At 43.0% G+C, this 21,545-nt stretch overlaps 2 protein-coding genes and 1 long non-coding RNA gene across 3 annotated transcripts in view; 1 reads left to right on the plus strand and 2 right to left on the minus strand.

Annotated features, from left to right (window-relative positions):
• Positions 1 to 2,062, minus strand: part of LOC310690517 (vomeronasal type-2 receptor 26-like) — a 41,719-nt gene extending 39,657 nt beyond the window's left edge. Inside the window, exons 1-2 of the mRNA XM_083469590.1 lie at positions 1,144 to 2,062; positions 126 to 408 (exon numbers count right to left, since the gene is read on the minus strand). Of these exons, the coding sequence (XP_083325716.1) occupies positions 126 to 408; positions 1,144 to 1,382 (522 nt within the window). The 5' untranslated portion in view covers positions 1,383 to 2,062. The remainder of the gene's footprint in view (positions 1 to 125; positions 409 to 1,143) is intronic.
• An 865-nt stretch (positions 2,063 to 2,927) lies between these two features.
• LOC310690471 (uncharacterized protein) overlaps positions 2,928 to 21,545 on the minus strand; it is an 88,033-nt gene continuing 69,415 nt past the window's right edge. Inside the window, 9 exon segments of the mRNA XM_083469403.1 lie at positions 2,928 to 3,923; positions 4,692 to 4,818; positions 6,740 to 6,967; positions 8,324 to 9,178; positions 9,880 to 10,162; positions 15,281 to 15,360; positions 16,194 to 16,421; positions 18,110 to 18,964; positions 19,735 to 20,017. Coding sequence (XP_083325529.1) covers positions 3,025 to 3,923; positions 4,692 to 4,818; positions 6,740 to 6,967; positions 8,324 to 9,178; positions 9,880 to 10,162; positions 15,281 to 15,360; positions 16,194 to 16,421; positions 18,110 to 18,964; positions 19,735 to 20,017 — 3,838 coding nt within the window. The 3' untranslated portion in view covers positions 2,928 to 3,024.
• Positions 10,309 to 18,871, plus strand: LOC310690875. The gene is made up of 4 exons (XR_014518240.1): positions 10,309 to 10,660; positions 10,982 to 11,073; positions 16,174 to 16,319; positions 18,820 to 18,871. It is a non-coding gene; the product is annotated as an uncharacterized lncRNA (long non-coding RNA).

Here is a 21,545-nt window from a genome sequence, read left to right on the forward strand (position 1 = left end):
ACATTACCTTGTGAAGGGCAGAATCACTCTCTTTCATCTCTCACAACTGTTTCTGTATTACACAAATCCTTTCTGGCTAGAAGAAATCATGGTGAATGTGTGAAATCCCCTAGGCAGCATCTTACCTGCGGAATCTTGTAGATGCCCAAGATGTTTGCCAGGTAGACGGAGGTATCCAAGTCCAGTCCCGCAATAACTGCCACCAGGTGTTTCTGGATTTTGCACTTGTAGTTGGGACTAAGTGTGGAGGGAAGGTTCAGGGCAGCCCAGTAGGTCATCCTTTCATCGAAGTAACTGTCATAGATGTGGAATCCCAGTGTAATATTAGGCAAGATCTTGGGGTTCTCATTGATCTCCTTGACAGCAAATACCAAGGCCAGAATATGCTGGTAGTTCTTTGGCACAATACTGCAAAGAGAATTTTATGCTGTATCATAGAGAGAGATACTATGCATGTCTTTCAGGGGCCTCTGTATAATTCTTCAGAATTTTAGTGTAAATTTTGCCCTAATACACACATATCTGCAGAACAATTTCAACTAAGAGAGCAGAATTTCAGCTTAATGTAGGACTCATTCAGACTTCCCGATTCCTGCCATTTTTCTCCAGATCTTTTCTGATCTTTACCACTGAAGTGGAACTCACACCTCCCTCATTACGTCTCCCAATTGACAGTTAACTGACTTTTATTCACAGATCACTATTTTCAGCTGAATATAGTCAGAATGTATCTAATCCATGCCCTGTCTATAACTATTAAAGACAATTGTCTAGCCTGACTTGGATGAGAACATCAGAGGTTATTCAAGCATCACCTCAAAGGAGAGGCGAGCCTTTAAGACACTTCACACGAAAGTTTATGAGGTGAATATTAAGAACAGAGAAGGGCTTTCCATCTTAAACTCGGGAGGTTCAATCTTTGAGTCCTCCTCTTGTTAAACTCTCCTTGGAAGAGATTTGGTGGGATGTGGGGAGGAGAGAACACATCAACAAGACCAGGCTCTCTCATCTCACTGACACATTCAGATCTGCATTTCCCTTCAGTGGAAGTAAATCCCACTGAAATCAGGGGAACTAGCTTCTGAGGAGGCCTGGTTAGAGCTGGGGGATATTTCAGTATCATTTGACATTTGATGTCTGTACTGGGTATTAAGGCGCTGGTGGATAGTTAGCCTTTCTTTGAAGTCTTCTTTGTCAAAAGCAGCAAAGAGATGAGAAGCAAGTCCGCCAACAATAAGATGACCAGGTTGGTAGTATTCATGTGGAATTCTGGATAGATCATGGACGGTGCAACTCGTGGTATGTTTGCACACCAGATGTGGCAGATGAAAGAGAAGGGGCACAATAAACAGCAGCATATTGAAGCACCTATTCTTTCTCATCAAACGGCATTATTTCTATGCAGCACATTAACCTTGCTTCACAACCAACCTTAGTATAATATTCTGTTTTATCATGAATATCACTTCTCTAACAATTCACAGATTAAAAACCTATTTTATAACTTGATTAAGAGAAAGGTAAAGATCCTTCCTCTTTCTCTGTCCTCTCCCTTCCTGACAATGGCAAGAAGAGATTATAATACCCATGTTTTGACATTGGTTAGTATTCTCTGGAAATCTACTGAGACATTATTCAAGGGATACTTAGCCATGCTGAGAGTGGTAATTATAAGTGAGATAATAACAAGCTCCCTTTACATCAGGAACATCAGAAAATGCTCAAACATAATAATAATAACCCTGTTTCTGATGTTTCATTCAAAGTTCTTTCTGACTGTTTATGGGACGACAAAAGGGCACGCAGAATTAACAGCAACGAGGAAGAAAAAAACAGTGGGCCAGTCTCTTATCAGTGTTGACCAGTGGAAATGATTAATCTGACCTCCTAAAATTTCCCACCTGAACACCAGTTCATTAGTTTTCTGATAATTATACTGGGATGAAGGAATGGTGAAAAGGACAACTATTTGTGTTCCTGACAGAAAAGCACCTCACCACTAGTCAGTGGGACACTATATAGAATTAATAAATAAAAAGTAGTGAATGGTGGTATTATATTTTCTAATAAAATGGAGCTTAATTTTACTCATGTTCAAAATACTTTTACTCCAAAATATTCATTCAGAAGCATTCTGCCCATCGTATAACAATAAACCCATTAAAAATACCAAAATCGTTATTCATTGAGTTTTAAGTTTAAAACCCTCACACCAGGAATGGTCTAGCATATATTGCCCATGACCACAGGCACCCCCCCACTGCACACAATAAATAAACAAATAATTTAATTAATACCCAGAAATGGAGGGAGAAAGCTGGAGAGTTCTCATGGCTTGTGAGGGCAGAGACTGGAGGTGCAGCAGGGGGTTGTTTATGCTACTGAACCCCCCCCCCCACCGGACAGTTAATGTGCATAGAAGAGCAGCAGAAGCAGCAACTTTCCCACACATCCTCCAGTCAGCCCCCAAAATTCCAGATGTGTGTATTTTAGGTGCAGTATTTTTGATCTGGAATGGAGAGAGAGCAGCAGAGAAGACATTCAAAGAGTTTTAGAGAGTGCTCCCCACTTATCCAATTTTTTATTTATGTATGTGAGCCACTTGAACATAACCCCCAAGTAAGTGGGACTCACTGTACTGAAATCTCTGAGACTGGTTCGTCATGACAGTTGCAATTCTACTGAAACCTTACTGAGAGGAAAAAAATATAGAAAGGAATGAGACTTTTTTATAAAAATGCCGCTCAGTGTATTGTTTTTTCTTGTTCAGTTTCTAATCAATTACCCTCTGAATTTCTAGTCAGGTATCAATATTTTATGGTACCGATGGTTTCCAAAATAATGCTTAGGGTTAAAACAAGATAAGGGGCTCCCGTCTCAGAGAGACCATATTTTGGTTTTAAAAGAAATTGCACATAACAATTGCAACATGTAAAATATAACAGAATTTAATGGTGTGGATACGGAGAGATTACATTGCTCATAGTTTGGTGGAAAAAAACCAAAGGATGAAAGGATAATTTATTATTTCCTCTTTATTAAGCACTCCTTGCTGTTCAGATCAGGCCTCAACACAATGATGTAGCATTTGGGAGCAAAGATGGAGCCCAGTAAGCCAGCACTGGAGGCCAAGATGGAGAAGATCTCCACAGCCACCATGTATTTCCCCTTGGTGCTCAGGTACACTGGAACAAAGGAGATCCAAACACTACAAAACAAGAACATGCTGAAGGTGATGAATTTGGCCTCATTGAAGCTCTCAGGCAGTTTTCGGGCTAAAAATGCTACAACAAAGCTGATAATGGCCAAAAAGCCCATGTAGCCCAGGACACAGTAAAACAGGGCGGCTGACCCTTCGTTGCAGCCTAGAATGATTTCTCTCATCATTGAGTGCATGTCAGAATTAGGGGATGGAGGAGAGGTTCCTAACCACACACCGCAAATGCCCACTTGGATAAGGGAACAAGAAAACACAATGGCGCTTCCAAGTCTTTTCCCCACCCACTTCCTCATTCTGGATCCCGGTTTGGTGGCCACAAAAGCCAGAACCACCATGATAGTCTTGGCCAGCACACAAGAAACAGTCACTGTGAAAACAAGGCCAAAAGTCATTTGTCGGAGCAGGCAGCTCACTCTTTCTGGGGGTCTGAGGAAGATCAATGGGCAGAGGAAGCAGAGCAGGAGGAAAGTGAGGAGAGTGTAGGTGAGGTCCCGATTGTTTGCTCTGACAATAGGTGTGTCCTGATGTTTAATGAAGATGGCTAGGACCACCACTGTGAGGAGAGAGAGAGAAAGAGCAAACAATGCTAAGCTCATCCCCAGAGGCTCTTTAAAGGACAGGAAGCTGATGGTCTTTGGAACGCATTGTGATTGTTTCATGTTGGTATAATGATCTTCTGGGCATGCAACACAGTCAACCATGTCTGGAAAAAAATAATACATTCAGATTTTGGATGTATTGGAGAGCAACTGCTAACGGTGTGAGTATGGAATGGATAATGTTAAATTAGAGGTATCACACATATTTCCAGAATAACCAGAATGAACATGATGCATGAGAACTCCACCTCAGCACTTTGCGTTGGGTTATGTGGAGTGTCCTGTGATGGCTAGCTAACTCCACATAAACCACATTGTTATTGTTCAGAATAGGTACAGTCCGTGAACATTTTGCACAGAGGTTCCATTCCCAGCCCTCTTCCACCCCCACGCCCTATGCTGACCCCATTCCACCCCGCCCGGGTATGTGATCGCGCATCAATCAGACGCATGTTTGTTTGTTATTGCGTGAACTAAGACAGGTGTCTCCTACCAAGTCATATCACTGGTGCATTGAATTCAGAATTGCCAGCTGTATTTTAACCTGTGACAAAGATTAGATCATGGGTGACAAACAGATTCTTCTTAGGTCCATAATCCTTTATGGGGGCTGTCTGCCAATAGGTATGGAGGAGAAATTTGGTTTTTATGCCACTTGAATGGGAAAGTTATCTAAATTGAACTCCTTGTAACAACACGTTAATCAAAGTACAGAAGCCCTTAAAAATGTTTACTTCTTTAAACATTTGTGATGTAGTTCTCCATTCAAACAATACATACAAAAATGCACACGTTACCACAGATTTATTTATCCTTTTCCTCAACTTCTAACATGACTTATTTCTGAAAAACATATATCCTGATTCTCTTACCCTTCTGGGTCGAAATCTTGCCTTGAGGACATGGAGCACAATCATAGCAGCAGAATGGCTCCCCCTCCTTCTTTTCCTTCCTGGAACCAGGGGGACAACTTGGGTTGCACACAGAAAGGGGTGGCATCTCCCCATTGAAATAAACACATAAACATTTTAGCACCCAGAAATTATTAGCATTTTTTGTTTCCTTTTTCTTCCAACCAACAGTAGGAAGACACTAAACTACTGTACTTATTCCCGACTCAGTGCCAGCTACTGATTTCTTTTTCATTGGTTTAAAATAAAAATAAAAATAAAAAAATGCTGAAACTTACCATGTTGGAGCCCCTTTCAGGCTTCAGGAAGAATGCATGAGGAGGCAAAGGGGAAGAGGATTGGGGATTCTCCTTCACCAGCACTGCCCCTATTGTCCCCATACATAATATAATACCTGTTCCACCACCTATTTTCCAATCATAGCATGTATAAAACAATTGTGCTTCTTGGAGAGGACAGAAACATACTGTATTTTTCGCACCATCGGGCGCACCTAGTTTTTAGACGGGGAAATCAATAAAAAAAAATATTCCCCCCCCCCCAGCCCCAAAGAGCAGCTTACAGGCTGCGCACAACCTCTCCCTGCCGGAGGGGTTGCACGGCTATGGCACAAGCCAAGGCAGCTAGTGGGATGGATCCTGCTGGCTGCTTTGGCTTCCTCTTTAGCCCCTTGCAATCTCTCCCTGTCGGGAGAGGCTGTATGGAGCTAAAGAAACCATAGCCCCGTGCAGCCTCTCCCTGCCGTAGGGGTTGCGCGTGGCTATGGCACAACCCTGCATTTGTTGCATAGGACGCACACACATTTCCCCTCAATTATTGGAGGGGAAAAACTGCGTCCAATGGAGCGAAAAATACGGTACTCCAAAGAATGAGCTACAAACTTGGAGACTGTGTGGAGAGTGATCGTGTGCTCAGGTCTAACTTGTAGGTTTCCCACAGGGTCATTTTCTGTATAAAACCACAAATATCTACCTTATACAGTAACAACCGAAACAATATCACCGCCAGTTCAAAAGGCCAGAGATACTTTAATCTGACAAAAAACTGGGGGAAGAGGAATGTTTTCACCTGGCACCTAAAGAGATTTAGGTTTGAGTCTTCCTCAATCTAAGAAATCAATTTCCTCATTGCACTGTTGGTGAGAAAAACAGCTGCCCACAAACTCCATAGTCCCTGCTTCCTTCCCATCAGAGCAACCAACACCTCATTCTTGACAAGAGACTCATGAAATACCCTGGGATAGAGAGACACACAAGGTAACAGTCACTTGTGCACCATATCCAGATGCAGGACAAGACTGGCCATGGGTGTTATCCTGGAGAAGATGGGCCATTGGCCTGATCCAGCAAGCTCATCTTACGTTCTTATGTAGTGCAGAGGAAAGTCTAAAAGTGCAATACCATTGTTTTCCTATATCTCATGGATGTAGGAAGTATGCCCCACCTGGTGAAAGTTTCAGGTTCAGAACGGATCTCCAGAACGAATTAAGTACTTAACCTGAGGTACCACTGTATTCTTACACAGTGCAGAGAAAAAAATGTTTAGAATCTGGCTGGAAAGGCAGGTACCGTATTTTTCGCTCTATAACACGCACCAGACCATAACACGCACGTAGTTTTTAGAGGAGGAAAACAAGAAAAAAAATATTCTAAACGAAATAGTGGATATATGATTTTTGTGGTTCATGCTGTGGCCACAGACATGTGATCTGACAGTAAGTTTGGAGTAGCCCAATGCAAAAATCCTGAGGATCCATGTGGATCCATGCTTTGTAACCACGGAGAAGGGAAGGAAGCGGAACCATGGATCCTCTGCTCATGACTGCAGCAGATCCCCCCCGCCCCGCAGGCATTCGCTCAATAACACGCACAGACATTTCCCCTTACTTTCTAGGAGGAAAAAAGTGAGTGTTATGGTGCAAAAAATACGGTATGTGCTGGACTGATGATCTGTAAGTAGAATAACATTCTCTTTTCCTGTATCTCATGGATGTAGGAATAATGCCCCACCTGGTGAAAACTTCTGTGCCAAACCATTCTGTTGTCATCAATGGAAATTTGCTGGCCTGGAATGGCTTCCACATCCACCCTTCCAACCTTGACCCTCACAAAGGAGTTATTTGGAAAAGTGACCAGGTTGGTAATGTCAAAGCCAGCTTCTACTTCCCTGTTCTCACCAAAAGATACAGTTTCTCCAGCAGAGTTGTTGAATGAGACAGTCCTAAGGAAGGGATGGAGCTGCATTGGAAGAAAAAGAGTAACTGTGAAGTAATGCATATGCTTCTCCTTATTGGCACTCACGATGCCTCCAGTCTGTCTATACATGCAGGAATTGCTATAAAAACCTAATCTGTTCCGGAGAAATAATTCGTAAGGCGAGCATTTGCCTTCTCGGGTGACGATTTCTATCGTTTCTTCTGGGGGAAATCCAATACATTCCTCACTAAAATAAAAAAAAGCATCCTTTCATCCTTTACCAGTGTATCTGAAGAAGTGTGCATGCACACGAAAGCTCATACCAAGAACTAACTTAGTTGGTCTTTAAGGTGCTACTGGAAGGATTTTTTTTATTTTAGCATCCTTTCTGTTCCCACTGGTTGGATATCTCCTGCTTCTAAGGAAATGGTAGGGTGATCAGCACACTTGAACCTAATTAATGCACAAGGTGCTTGATGCCATAGAGGAGGTTGTTCTGCCAGGCTTGGCCAATGTCACTTCCCCTCACCTTGGGAGGAAATGGTCAACGAAACCTTTGGTTCTACTCAGCCTACATTTGAATGATGTTCCTGTGGAGCTCTGAGCTGCTCCCTCAAACCAGTTTCCTATGTTTCAGACAAGAATGGAGTCTGACACCAGTATTTTCTATACCAATATTTTTGGACCTTTAACCATTTTGTAACCGAGCTATGTTTGACTGCCTGCAAAACTGACAGCCGTATGAAAAAGCACATGAATCTGGCCTTTGAAGAGTTTTGTATGTAAACAATGTATAACTTACTAATTGTGTGGTCTAGCCTTGTGCTAAGTAAGTGGGATGCTTTGGGATTGACTTAAAGGGCACATTTTAAGATTTTAACACCTAGATTTCATGCCTTTATTTGCTGCACGAGTTGCCATATTAAATCTCTTCTGGGTTCTCTCACAAAGGAGTCCAACAAGAATGATAGTTTAGCAAGCTAAGTAAAAACTAAAAAAAGAGGTTTAAAGTCCTCTTCCTTGCTGTTCCCCATCTCATTTCCCCAGCCAAAGCTACATTTTTCTCCAGCACCACCGGCATTTCCTTGCCAGGTCTCTCCTACTCGTCTCAGTCTAGGCTGGGATCCTCCCTGTAACTTGTGTGCAGTGAAGCTGCTTTGGAAGAAGCAGCACAGTGCAGGATTGGATCCGCCTTCACTAACAGTTTCTCTGCACACAAAGGAAGTTGCTCACAAAAAAGTGGGACAGGTCTGGTACTTCACTGTCTTACTCCATGAGTAGCTTTTCTGCACACAAGGGGAGAATGTGCTCTTACACTGGAGCTTCAAAATTTTTCAGGGTACTGTTTTGCATATCACAGCCTATGTCAAATAAATTATATCTCATGATAGGCATTACCTGCCAAGGCCAAACCTCCTGCATCCCTCCTTCCACCGCTGCCCTGTATTTGGTTCTGGACAAGAACATGGCATGTAAAGCATGTGCTGTGGCATAGACAGCATTATAGAGACTGTAGCTGTGGCCAGTTATGCTCATCTCAAAGCCAGATGAAGGGAGATCTTCCAGCTTCTCCTCACCAGTGCAGGTTCCACTGTCCTGCTCCTCTGTACTGGAGTTTGGAAATAAACAGAGAAAGACTTGTGCCCAGAGCTCCTTGACAAAGCCATTTCCATTTGCCTCAAAAGGATTTTGTGCCTCAAGAAAGAATTTGAATCCTTGTACCACATTTGAATGAACTGTAAAGCAGAGGGAACCCTGGAAGACTTGCATATCCAGGTTCATTTGATAGGTCCGTGCTGTGAAATCCTGCTGTGCTGTCAGAATCCACACCTTGCCCACAGATATCTTGGTCACATATTCCAATTCACCAATTGCCACGATTTCTCTCAAGGTAAGCATGGACTTTATTCCCCCATAGAAAACCACCACCTTGGCTTTACTTTCCATAATAGCTTGATAAATTTGGATCAAGTCTGGAAACATGCCATAATACTCATCCAAATGTATCATTTTCAGGATTGTCTCTGAGAAGGCCAAGCAAATGCCTTTCTGGGAGAGCAGAGGTTTCAGGGCATGAATAAATCTCTCTCCACCTTCACTTTCTCTAGCAAGCAACCCAACCCACGTCCAGCCAAAGTGCAGAAGTAACTCAACAATCCCAGTGTACTGATGGGCTTCACTGGGTACCATCTTGTAGAAAGAAGTGGATTGGCTTTGACCAGCATCCTCTGGAGAAAAGGACCCATAAGTGAGCTAAAATGAAATAAAGGAGCATCATTTACAATTGCAGAAGGACTGGGTATGTGCACCTAGGACCTGCCCACCCAGGAGGAAAAATGAGCTAGTTGCCTTAAGAAGGCAGGTTCCAGAAAGCTGGGAAGGGTGGCAGGTTGCACCCTGTGTTTCTCAGCTTCCACCTCCTTCTTTGCCATACCTCCAATCCCAGTTCCCTGAACTCCTGCTTTCCTCTCCTCTGCCCTCCTTTTCTTTATCCACTGTGATCTCTAGGTTTTTTCTGTACTGCTGCTTTTCTCTCCCCTGTTTCTTTCATGTTGCTTCACCACAAAATTTCAACTCCTGATTTCATGGCATCTTTCCTTCCTCTCTCAAGCCACTAACACACAGAATTTGCATCAAGTGTCACAATGCATCAGCAGCTGACTCCTGATAGGCAGGCTTCCAGCTTTGCAAGAGAGCAGCTTTTGACTCCAACCGGTAGGCCATGGAGCAAAGGTGAGAGGGTGTCAGCTGGTAGCATGGAATTTGGATACATGTTTTTAGGTGTGTTTGGACAAGGAACTGGGGTGAGATGAGAACTCTTCTACCATCACATTACCTTGTGAAGGGCAGAATCACTCTCTTTCATCTCTCACAACTGTTTCTGTATTACACAAATCCTTTCTGGCTAGAAGAAATCATGGTGAATGTGTGAAATCCCCTAGGCAGCATCTTACCTGCGGAATCTTGTAGATGCCCAAGATGTTTGCCAGGTAGATGGAGGTATCCAAGTCCAGTCCTCCAATAACTGCCACCAGGTGTTTCTGGTTGTTGCACTTGTAGTTGGGGACAAGTGTAGAGGGAAGGTTCAGAGCAGCCCAGTAGGTCATCCTTTCATCAAAGTAACTGTCACAGATGTGGAATCCCAGTGTAATATTAGGCAAGATCTTGGGGTTCTCATTGATCTCCTTGACAGAAAATACCAAGGCCAGAATATGCTGGTAGTTCTTTGGCACAATACTGCAAAGAGAATTTTATGCTGTATCATTGAGAGATGTGCTATGCATGTTGTTCAGGGGCCTCTTTATGATTCTTGAGTATTTTAGTGTAAATTTTGCCCTAATATACACATATCTGCAGAACAGAGGTATACTATGCATGTTGTTCAGGGGGCTCTTGATAATTCTGCCCTAATACACACATATCTGCAGAACAATTTCAACTTAAAGAGTAGAATTTTAACTTAATGTAGGGCTCATTCAGACTTTCCCACTCCTGCCATTTTCCTCCAGTAAAATCAGATCTTTACCGCTGAACTGGAACTCATACCTCCCTCATAACGTCTCCCAACTGACAGTTAACTGACATTTATTCACAGATCACTACCTTCAGCTGAATATAGTCAGAATGTATCTAATCCATGCCCTGTCTATAACTGTTAAAGACAATCGTCTAGCCTGACTTGGATGAGAATATCAGGGGTTATTTGAGCATCACCTCAAAGGAGAGGTGAGCCTTGTGTAAGACACTTCAAACGAGAGTTTCTGTGGTGAAGACTAAGAACAGAGAAGGGCTTTCCATCTTAAACTAGGGAGGTTTAATCTTTGAGTCCTCCTCTTGTTAAACTCTCCTTGGAAGAGATTTGGTGGGATGTGGGGAGGAGAGAACACATCAACAAGACCAGGCTCTCTCATTTCACTGACACATTCAGTTCTGCATTTCCCTTCAGTGGAAGTAAATCTAACTGAAATCAGGGGAACTAGCTTCTGAGGAGGCCTGGTTAGAGCTGGGGGATATTTCAGTATCATTTGACATTTGATGTCTTTACTGGGTATTAAGGCGCTGGTGGATAGTTAGCCTTTCTTTGAAGTCTTCATTGTCAAAAGCAGCAAAGAGATGAGAAGCAAGTCCGCCAACAATAAGATGACCAGGTTGGTAGTATTCCTGTGGAATTCTGGACAGATCATGGACGGTGCAACTCGTGGTATGTTTGCACACCAGATGTGGCAGATGAAAGAGAAGGGGCACAATAAACAGCAGCATATTGAAGCAAATGTTCTTTCTCATCAAACAATCTTATTTCCATCCAGCAAATGAACCTTGCTTCACAACCAACCTCAGTACAATATTCTGCCTTATGATGAACAGCGCTTCTCTAACAATTCATGGATTAAAATTCTATTTTATAACTTGATTAAGAAAATAGTTATCCTCCTTCTTCTTCCTCTGTCCTCTCCCTTGCAAAGAATGGCAGAAAGAGGTTATAATACCTATGTTTTGACATTGGTTAGTATTCTCTGGAAATCTACTGAGACATTATCCAAGGGATACTTAGCCATGCTGAGAGTGATAATTATAGGTGAGGTAATAACAAGTTCTCTTTACATCAGGAAAATCAGAAAATGTCCCCCAAAAATAATAATAACGCTGCTTCTGATCTTTCATTCAAAGTGGTTTCTGACTGTTTATGGGACAACAAAAGGGCATGCAGAATTAACAGCAACAAGGAAAAGAAAAATAGTGGACCAGTCTTTTATCAGTGCTGACCAGTGGAAATGATTACTCTGACCTCCTAACATTTCCCACCTGAACACCAGTTCATTAGTTTTCTGACAATTATACTGAGACGAAGGAATGGTGAAAAGGACAACTATTTGTGTTCCTGATAGAAAAGCACCTCACAACTATTTGGTGGGAGTAATATATAGAAGTAATAAGTAGTGAATGGTGATATTACATTTTCTAATAAAATGGTACTTAGTTTTACTTACGTTCAAAATGCTTTTACTCCAAAATATTCATTCAGAAGCATTCTGCCCATTGTATAACAATAAACCCATTAAAAATACCAAAATCGTTATTCATTGAGTTTTAAGTTTAAAACCCCCACACCAGGAATGGTCTAGCATATATTGCCCATGACCACAGGCATCCCCCACTGCACACGATAAATAACCAAATTAATTAATTAATACCCAGAAATGGAGGGAGAGAGCTGGAGAGTTCTCATGGCTTGTGAGGGCAGAGACTGGAGGTGCAGCAGGGGGTTGTTTACACTACTCAGCCCCCCCACCTGACAGCTAATGTGCATAGAAGAGCAGCAGAAGCAGCAACATTTCCACACATCCCCCAGTCAGCCCCCAAAATTCCAAATGTGGGTATTTTAGGTATAGTATTTTTGATCTGGAATGGAGAGAGAGCAGCAGAGAAGACATTCAAAGAGTTTTAGAGGGTACTCCCGACTTATTCAATCTTCATTTATGTATGTGGGCCACTTGAACACCTCAAAGTAAGTGGGACTCGCTGTACTGAAATCTCTGAGACTGGTTCATCATGACAGTAGCATAGCCACTTCCAACCTCTGGAGGAGGTGTTGTTGCGGGCATCACACCCCCAACACACGTGCAGAGGCTGGCTTCCAGCCCCATGCGATCTGGGAAATCCTCGGCTGCGTCATCCCCGGGCCGGCCAATCAGCTGGCCCAGGGGGTGTGGCTTGCCTCATTTAAGGCAAGCGCGACCAGGAATCTCCCTCTTTGGCTGCTCAGCTGCGTTGGTTTCCCACCCACCCGCCCTTCAAGGTTCCTCTTTTGACCTTGCTATGGACCTCGGTTGGTCGCTGTTAAGGGGCCTGGTAGGATTTTTTTCCACTTGGCAAATTGGCACCAGCCATTTGGTTTTTCGCCTACCTCGTAACAAATCATCACAACTTTCCAGGCTTTGGCGGTTAGGCATTGGTATGGGTATTGTTATGTAGATGTATGGGGGGGAGCGCCATCACCTCCCCCGGATATTGAAGGGTAGTCCAGTAAAGGATTTTGGGGGGCGTGGCCCCGTCCGAAGTCTATGGAGGCCAGGCCCAAGGCACGCCCCCAAGCGGTGTCCTCGGGGGAGTGCCTAGTTGATGTGCATCAGCAGCACTCCCCTGCTGATGTTAACCCTTCCCGGTCTTCAAGCAAGCAGGCTGAAGCTCGATAGTCAATAGGACCAATGCCTAAGCCAATACCACTCATCACCTGTAGCCAATAAAGTTGTGGCCTAATTATAGCCTATTAACCTAAATTACTGTGTCCTGTGTCTTTATTTCTACTGGTGGGAGGCGGGATCTCACCATGCAACTCTACTGAAACCTTAGTGAGAGGGAAAAACCTAGAAAGGAACAAGCCTTTAAAAAAAATGCCTCTCAGTATCTTGTTTTTTCTTGTTCAGTCTCTAATCAATTACCCTCTGAATTTCTAGTCAGGTCACAATATTTTATGGTACTCTTGACAGTTTTTTGGTTTCCAAATAAGCCTTAGGGTTAAAACGAGATGAGGGGCTCCTGTCTCAGAGAGACCACAGGGGAGTTTAAAATAAATTGCACATAACAGTTGCAACATGTAAAATACAACATAATCAAATGGTGTGGATAAAGAGAGATTAAATTGCTCATAGTTTGGTGGAAAAAAACCAAAGGATGAAAGGATAATTTATTATTTCCTCTTTATTAAGCACTCCTTGCTGTTCAGATCAGGTCTCAACACGATGATGTAGCATTTGGGGGCAAAGATGGAGCCCAGTAAGCCAGCACTAGAGGCCAAGATGGAGAAGATCTCCACAGCCACCATGTATTTCCCCTTGGTGCTCAGGTACACTGGAACAAAGGAGATCCAAACACTACAAAACAAGAACATGCTGAAGGTGATGAATTTGGCCTCATTGAAGCTCTCAGGCAGTTTCCTGGCTAAAAATGCTACAACAAAGCTGATAATGGCCAAAAAGCCCATGTAGCCCAGGACACAGTAAAACAGGGCAACTGACCCTTCGTTGCAGCCTAGAATGATTTCCCTCATCACAGAGTGCATGTCGGAATCAGGGAATGGGGGAGAGGTTCCTAACCACACAATGCAAATGCCCACTTGGATAAGGGAACAAGAAAACACAATGGAGCTTGCCAGTCTTTTCCCCACCCACTTCCTCATTCGGGATCCTGGTTTGGTGGCCACAAAGGCCAGAACCACCGTGATCGTTTTGGCCAGAACACAAGAAACAGTCACTGTGAAAACAAGGCCAAAAGCCATTTGTCGGAGCAGGCAGCTCACTCTTTCTGGAGGGCTGAGGAAGATCAATGGGCAGAGGAAGCAGAGCAGGAGGAAAGTGAGGAGAGTGTAGGTGAGGTCCCGATTGTTTGCTCTGACAATGGGTGTGTCCTGATGTTTAATGAAGATGACTAGGACCACCACTGTGAGAAGAGAGAGAGAAAGAGCAAACAATGCTAAGCTCATCCCCAGAGGCTCTTGAACAGACAGGAAGCTGATGGTCTTTGGAATGCATTGTGATAGTTTCATGTTGGTATAATGATCTTCTGGGCACGCAACACAGTCAACCATGTCTGGAAAGAAAATAATACATTCAGATTTTGGATGTGTTGGAGAGCAACTGCTAAAGCTTCAAGTATGGAACTGATAATGTTAAATTAGAGGTATCACACATATTTCCAGAGTAACCAGAATGAACATGATGCATGAGAACTCCACCTCCATCTTTGTGGTGGGTTATGTCGTGTGTCCTGTGATGGCTTGCTCACTCCACATAAACCACATTTTTGTTGTTCAGAACAGGTACAGTCCATGACCTTTCTGCACAGGGGTTCCATTCCCAGCCCGTTCCACCCCCACGCCCTATACTGAACCCTTCCAACTTGCTCGGGTGCACGATTGTGCATCAATCAGACAGATGTTTATTTGTTATTGCCTGAATTAAGGAAGGTGTCTCCTACCAAGTCATAAATGGTGCATTTAATTCAAAATTGCCTGCTGTATTTTAACCTGCGACAAAGATTACAAGATGGGTGACAAACCGATTCTTTTTAGGAGTGGGTCCCTAATATTTTATGGGGGCTACCTGTCAATAGGTATGGAGGAGAAATTTGGCTTTTATTCCCCTTGAATGAGAAAGATATCTAAATTGCACTCCTTGAATCAAAATGTACACCAAACTAAACATTCCCTTAAAAATGTGTACTTCTCTAAACATTTGTGAATCAGTTCTCCAATCAACCTTTGTATAAACATGCACAGGTTATCAATTATTTATTTATCCTTTTCCTCAACTTCTAACATGCCTTATTTTTGAAAATCGTATATCCTGTGTCTCTTACCCTTCTGGGGTGAAATCTTGCCTTGAGGGCATGGAGCACAACCATAGCAGCAGAATGGCTCCCCCTCCTTCTTCTCCTTCCTGGAACCAGGAGGACAACTTGGGTTACATACCGAAAGAGGTGGACCCTGCTCATTTAAAGAAATGGATAAACTGTTTAGCACAGAGAAGTAAGTAGCAATTTTGGCTTCTTTTTTCTTCCAGCTGGCAGTAGGAAGACCCCAAACTACTTATTCGAAACACAGTGCCAGGCTACTCATTTGGCTCTTGATGCATCAACAATTTTCAGGGGGTCCTGAAATATGTCAACCCTAGTATAATTGAAAAGTGTAGTAGTTTGCGTGTGATTCACCCCCCCCCCATTAAGTCTAAGAAATTCATTAGAAGAATGTTTTCGGCTGGTGCCTAAAGATTCAAAGGGAGGTGCCTGCAAGCCTTCTTGGGGAGAGCTTATTCTTCTTCAATCTAGCAGCCCCTTTCCTCATTCTGCACTTGGTGACAAAGAATAGCTACACACAAGCTTCCACAGCCCCTACTTCCTTCACAACCACCAGCATTTCAACTGCAAGCAGCAAACCCCTTCTTCTTCCCAAGAGACTCATGAAATACACAGGAATCAAAAGAGCCCCAAGCCAAAAGCCACAATCCATATTCAGAAGCTGGACAAGACTGGCCAATGGCAATATTCTGCACTAGTTGGGTATTGATCTGAGCCAGGAAGATCATCTTATGTTGTGATTTCTGCATTGCAGGCCAAATAGCCGTTGTGATGACTTCCAACTTAAGATTCTACAGGGCAGAGAAAGAAAATTTAGAATCTGGCTGGAAAGGCAGGTATGTCCTGGACTGATGATCTGTAAGTATAATATCATTCTCTTTTCCTATCTCTCATAGATGTAGGAATTATGCCTCACCTGGTGAAAGCTTCTGTGCCACACTATTCTGTTGTCATCAAGGGTGAATTCCTGGCCTGCAGCAGCCTCCCCACCTACCCTTCCAACCTTGACTCTCATGAAGGAGTTATTTGGGAAAGTGACCAGGTTGGTGATATCAAAGCCAGCTTCTACTTCCCTGTTTGCACTAAAAGATACCGTTTCCCCAGCAGAGTTGTTAAAGGAGACACTCCTAAGAAAGGGGTGGAGCTGCATTGAAAGAAAAAGAGTAACTTTGAAATAATGCAAATATCTCTCCTTTCTCACATTCAGGATGCCTCCAGACAGTCAACACAGGCGGAAATGACTGGCAGAATCTGAGACCAGGGAGAATAGTCGGTGGAAGAAGATTGGAAAAGGTTTAAAGACTATCTACAGAAATATTGTAAAATCAAGGAATGTTAGAATGATGTTGGATAGAAACTAAGTGGTCTCTAGCTGTAATGCTACAAGGGAATATGAGAAAATGGATTATTAATAGGTAAAAATTTAATGTTACAATATTTTAAGAATGAAGACTAGGATGAATAAAGAGGGGAGGGATTTGCTGAATTAACAAATTGAACTGGAAAACAGAAAAGGGAGGCGTGAGGAGGTCCGGGAAATAAGCAAATGAAAGATAAGTGATTGAAAGACTGAATTGTTTTTAACTATTTTTATTTTGTATTTTTCTTTTTTTCTTTTTTAAAATTTTGTAATATTTGGAAAACCTTAATAAATATCTTTAAAAAAAACAAAACAGACAGTCAACACATGGAGATAGTGCCATGCAAATATAATCTGTTTTCTGAGAAATGGTTTGTAGGACGAGCATTCACATATTGAGCCAATGATCTCCATTGTTTCCTATGGGGAAAATCCCAATGCGTGTCTGACCATGCTTGGATATCTACACACACACTCACTGCCCAACAATCCTCATATAACCAGCATGCTTGAGTCTAATAAATACATAAAGGGTTTAATGCAGGGGTCAGCAAACCTTTTCAGCAGGGGGCCGGTCCACTGTCCCTCAGACCTTGGGGGGGCAGACTATATTTTGGAGGGGGGAAAGGAACAAACTCCTATACTCCACAAAAAACCCAGAGATGCATCTTAAATAAAAGGACACACTCTACTCATACAAAAACACGCTGATTCCTGGACAGTCCGTGGGCCTGATTTAGTAGGCAATTGGGCCAGATCCAGCCTCCGAACCTTAGTTTGCCTACCCATGGTTTAATGTCATAGAATAAGGAGTCCTGACAGACTCGGCCAATGTCCCTTCCCCTTACCTTGGGAAGAAATGGGCAACAAAGCCTATTGTTCTGCTCACTCTATATGTGAATTTCATTTGTCTGGAGATCTGAACTGCTCTCTGCAGCCACATGGAATTAAGAAGTCTGTTTTTCAGATAAGAATGTAATCTGAAACTACCATTTTCTATACCAATAGAAAGATTCGAAACTTTTATCATTTTGTCTTCTACTTCTGCAACATTTTTATGAGTGTTGTGTTCCAAAAAACTGTTGAACTTTAAAGAGTTTTGTAAGCAAGCCATGTTACGTACGACCTGCTAAGCATGTGATCTATTTTTGTGCTAGGAAAGTGGGATCTTCTGGAATTCACTGGAAAGGGCATATTTTAAGGTTTTACATCCTGTATTTCCATGCTTCTGTTTGCTGCATGTTTTCCCAAACACACAAAGGAAGTTGCTCACAAAAAAAACCTGGAGAGTGCAGGATTGGGTCCTCCTGCTTAACGCTGTAAGCAGAACAGTCTGATTCTTCACTGAGCTGGTCCTGAATGAACAGCTTCTCCGCACACAAATGGAGAATGTGGAGATTAAATTTTTTCAGGGTACTGTTTTACATATCACTGCCTACGTCTAATAAATGATATCTCATGACACGCATTACCTGCCAAGGCCGAAACTCCTGCATCCCTCCTTTCACCATTCTCCTATATTTGGCTCCAGGCAGGAACATGGCATGTAGAGCATGTGCTATGGCATAGACAGCATTATAGAGACTGTAGCTGTGGCCAGACATGGTCATCTCAAAAACAGACGAAGGGAGATTCTCCAGCTTCTCCTCTCCAGTGCAGGTTTCACTGGCCTGCTCCTTTGTACTGGAGTATGGAAATAAACAGAGAAAGACTTGTGCCCAGAACTGCTTGAGAAAGCCATTTCCATTTGCCTCAAAAGGATCTTGTGCCTCAAGAAAGGCTTTGAATCCTTGTACCACATTTGAATGAACTGAAAAGGAGAGGGAACCCTGGGAGGTTTGCATATCCAGGCTCATTCGCAAGGGCGGTGCTGTGTAATCCAGTTGTGCCGTCAAAATCCACACTTTGCCATCAGATGTCTTCGTCACATTTTCCATTTCACCTAGTACTATCATTGTCTGCAAGGCAAGTATGGACTTTGTTCCTCCATAGACAACCACCACCTTGGCTTTACTTTCCATAATAGCTTGATAAATTTGGATCCAGTGGGGAAACATGTCATAATACTCAGCCAAATATGCCATGTTCAGGGTTGTCTCTGAGAAAGCCAAGCAAATGCCTTTCTGGGAGAGCAGAGGTTTCAGGGTCTGAATAAATCTCTCTCCACCTTCACTTTCTCTAGCAAGCAATCCAACCCACGTCCAACCAAAGTGCAGAAGTAACTCAACAATCCCAGTGTACTGATGGGCTTCATTGGGCACCATCCTGTAGAAAGAAGTGGATTGGCTTTGACCACCATCCTCTGGAGAAAAGGAGCCATATGTGAGCTAAAAGGAAATAAAGGAGCATCATCTATAATTGCAGAAGGACTGGGTATGTGCACCCAGGACCTGCCCACCCAGGAGGCAAAATGAAACAGTTGCCTTAAGAAGGCAGGTTCCACAAAGCTGGGAGGAGTGGCAGATAGCACCCTGTGTTTCTCAGCTTCCACCTCCTTCTCTGCCATTCCTCCATGCCCAGTTTCCCGCACTCCTGCTTTCCTCTCCAACATCCGCCTTTTCTTTCTACACTTTTTCCTCTATGCATTCCTGTGTTGCTTCTTTCCTCTCCCCTGTATTTTCCACTTTGCTTCACCACAGCATTTCAACTCCTGATTTCATGGTGTCTTCCCTTCCCTTCCCTTCCCTTCCCTTCCCTTCCCTTCCCTTCCCTTCCCTTCCCTTCCCTTCCCTTCCCTTCCCTTCATCTCTCAAGCCACTAACACACAGAATCCCCATCAAGTGCCACAATGTGTGTGCAGCTGACTCCTGATAGGCAGGCTTCCAGCTTTGCAAGAGAGCAGCTTTTGACTCCAACCGGTAGGCCATGTAGCAAAGGTGAGAGGGTGTCAGTTGGCAGAATGGAATTGGGATACATGTTTTTAGGTGTGTATGGACAAGGAAGTGGGGTGAGATGAGAACTTTTCTATCATCACCTTACCTTGTGAAGGGCAGGATCACTCTTCTTCGTCTCTCACAACTATTTCTATATTATACAAATCCTTTCTTGATAGAAGACATCATGGTGGATGTGTGAAATCCCCTACGCACCATCTTACCTGGGGAATCTTGTAGATGCCCAAGATGTTTGCCAGGTAGACAGAGATATCCAAGTCTAATCCCCCAATAACTGCTGCCAGGTGCTTCTGGTTGTTGCACTTGTAGTTGGGTATAAGGGTAGAGGGAAGGTTCAGAGCAGCCCAGTAGGTCATCCTTTCATCAAAGTAACTGTCATAGATGTGGAATCCCAGTGTAATATTAGGCAAGATCTTGGGGTTCTCATTGATCTCCTTGATAGCAAATACCAAGGCCAGAATATGCTGGTAGTTCTTTGGCACAATTCTGCAAAGAGAATTTTATGCTGTATCATTGAGAGATATACTATGCATGTTGTTCAGGGGGCTCTTGATAATTTTGCCCTAATACACACATATCTGCAGAACAATTTCAACTTAAAGAGTAGAATTTTAACTTAATGTAGGGCTCATTCAGACTTTCCCACTCCTGCCATTTTCCTCCAGGAGAATCAGATCTTTACCGCTGAACTGGAACTCACACCTCCCCCATAACGTCTCCCAACTGACAATTAACTGACATTTATTCACAGATCACTATCTTCAGCTGAATATAGTCAGAATGTATCTAATCCATGCCCTGTCTATAACTGTTAAAGACAATCGTCTAGCCTGACTTGGATGAGAACATCAGGGGTTATTTGAGCATCACCTCAAAGGAGAGGTGAGCCTTGTGTAAGACACTTCAAACGAGAGTTTCTGTGGTGAAGACTAAGAACAGAGAAGGGCTTTCCATCTTAAACTAGGGAGGTTTAATCTTTGAGTCCTCCTCTTGTTAAACTCCTTGGAAGAGATTTGGTGGGATGTGGGGAAGAGAGAACACATCAACAAGATCAGGCTCCCTCATCTCACTGACGCATTCAGACCTGCATCTCCCTTCAGTGGAAGTAAATCCCACTGAAATCAGGGGAACTAGCTTCTGAGGAGGCCTGGTTAGAGCTGGGGGATATTTCAGTATCATCTGATTATTTGACATTGGATGGCTTTACTGAGTATTAAGGCGCTGATGGATAGTTAGCCTTTCTTTGAATTCTTCTTTGTCAAAAACAGCAAAGAGATGAGAAGCAAGTCCGCCAACAATAAGATGACCAGGTTGGTAGTATTCATGTGGAATGCTGGACAGATCATGGATGGTGCAACTTGTGGTATGTTTGACCAGCAAATGTGGCAGATGAAAGAGAAGGGGCACAATAAACAGCAGCATATTGAAGCACCTATTCTTTCCCATCAAACAGCCTTATTTCCATCCAGCACATGCACCTTGCTTCACAACCAATCTCAGTACAATATTCTGCCTTGTCACCAAAGACACCTCTAAAAATTCACAGATTAAAATCCTATTTTATAACTTGATTAAGAGAAAGGTGAAAATCCTTCCTCTTTCTCTGTCTTCTCCCTTCCTGACAATGGCAAGAAGAGGTTACAATACCCATGTTTTGACATTGGTTAGTATTCTCTGGAAATCTACTGAGACATTATCCAAGGGAGACTTAGCCATGCCGAGAGTGATAATTATAAGTGAGATAATAACAAGCTCTCTTTACATCAGGAACATGAGAAAATGCCCAACATAATAATAACAACCCTGTTTCTGATCTTTCATTCAAAGTTCTTTCTGACTGTTTATGGGACAACAAAAGCCCATGCAGAATTAACAGCAATGAGAAATTCAGTGGGCCAGTCTCCTACCAATGTTGACCAGTGAAAATGATTAATCTGACCTCCTAAAGTTTCCCACCTGAGCACCACTTCATTAGTTTTCTGACAATTATACCAAGACGAAAGAATGGTGAAAA

This window comes from Podarcis liolepis, assembly GCF_965112155.1.
Source record: "Podarcis liolepis genome assembly, chromosome: 13".
NCBI lineage: Eukaryota > Metazoa > Chordata > Lepidosauria > Squamata > Lacertidae > Podarcis > Podarcis liolepis.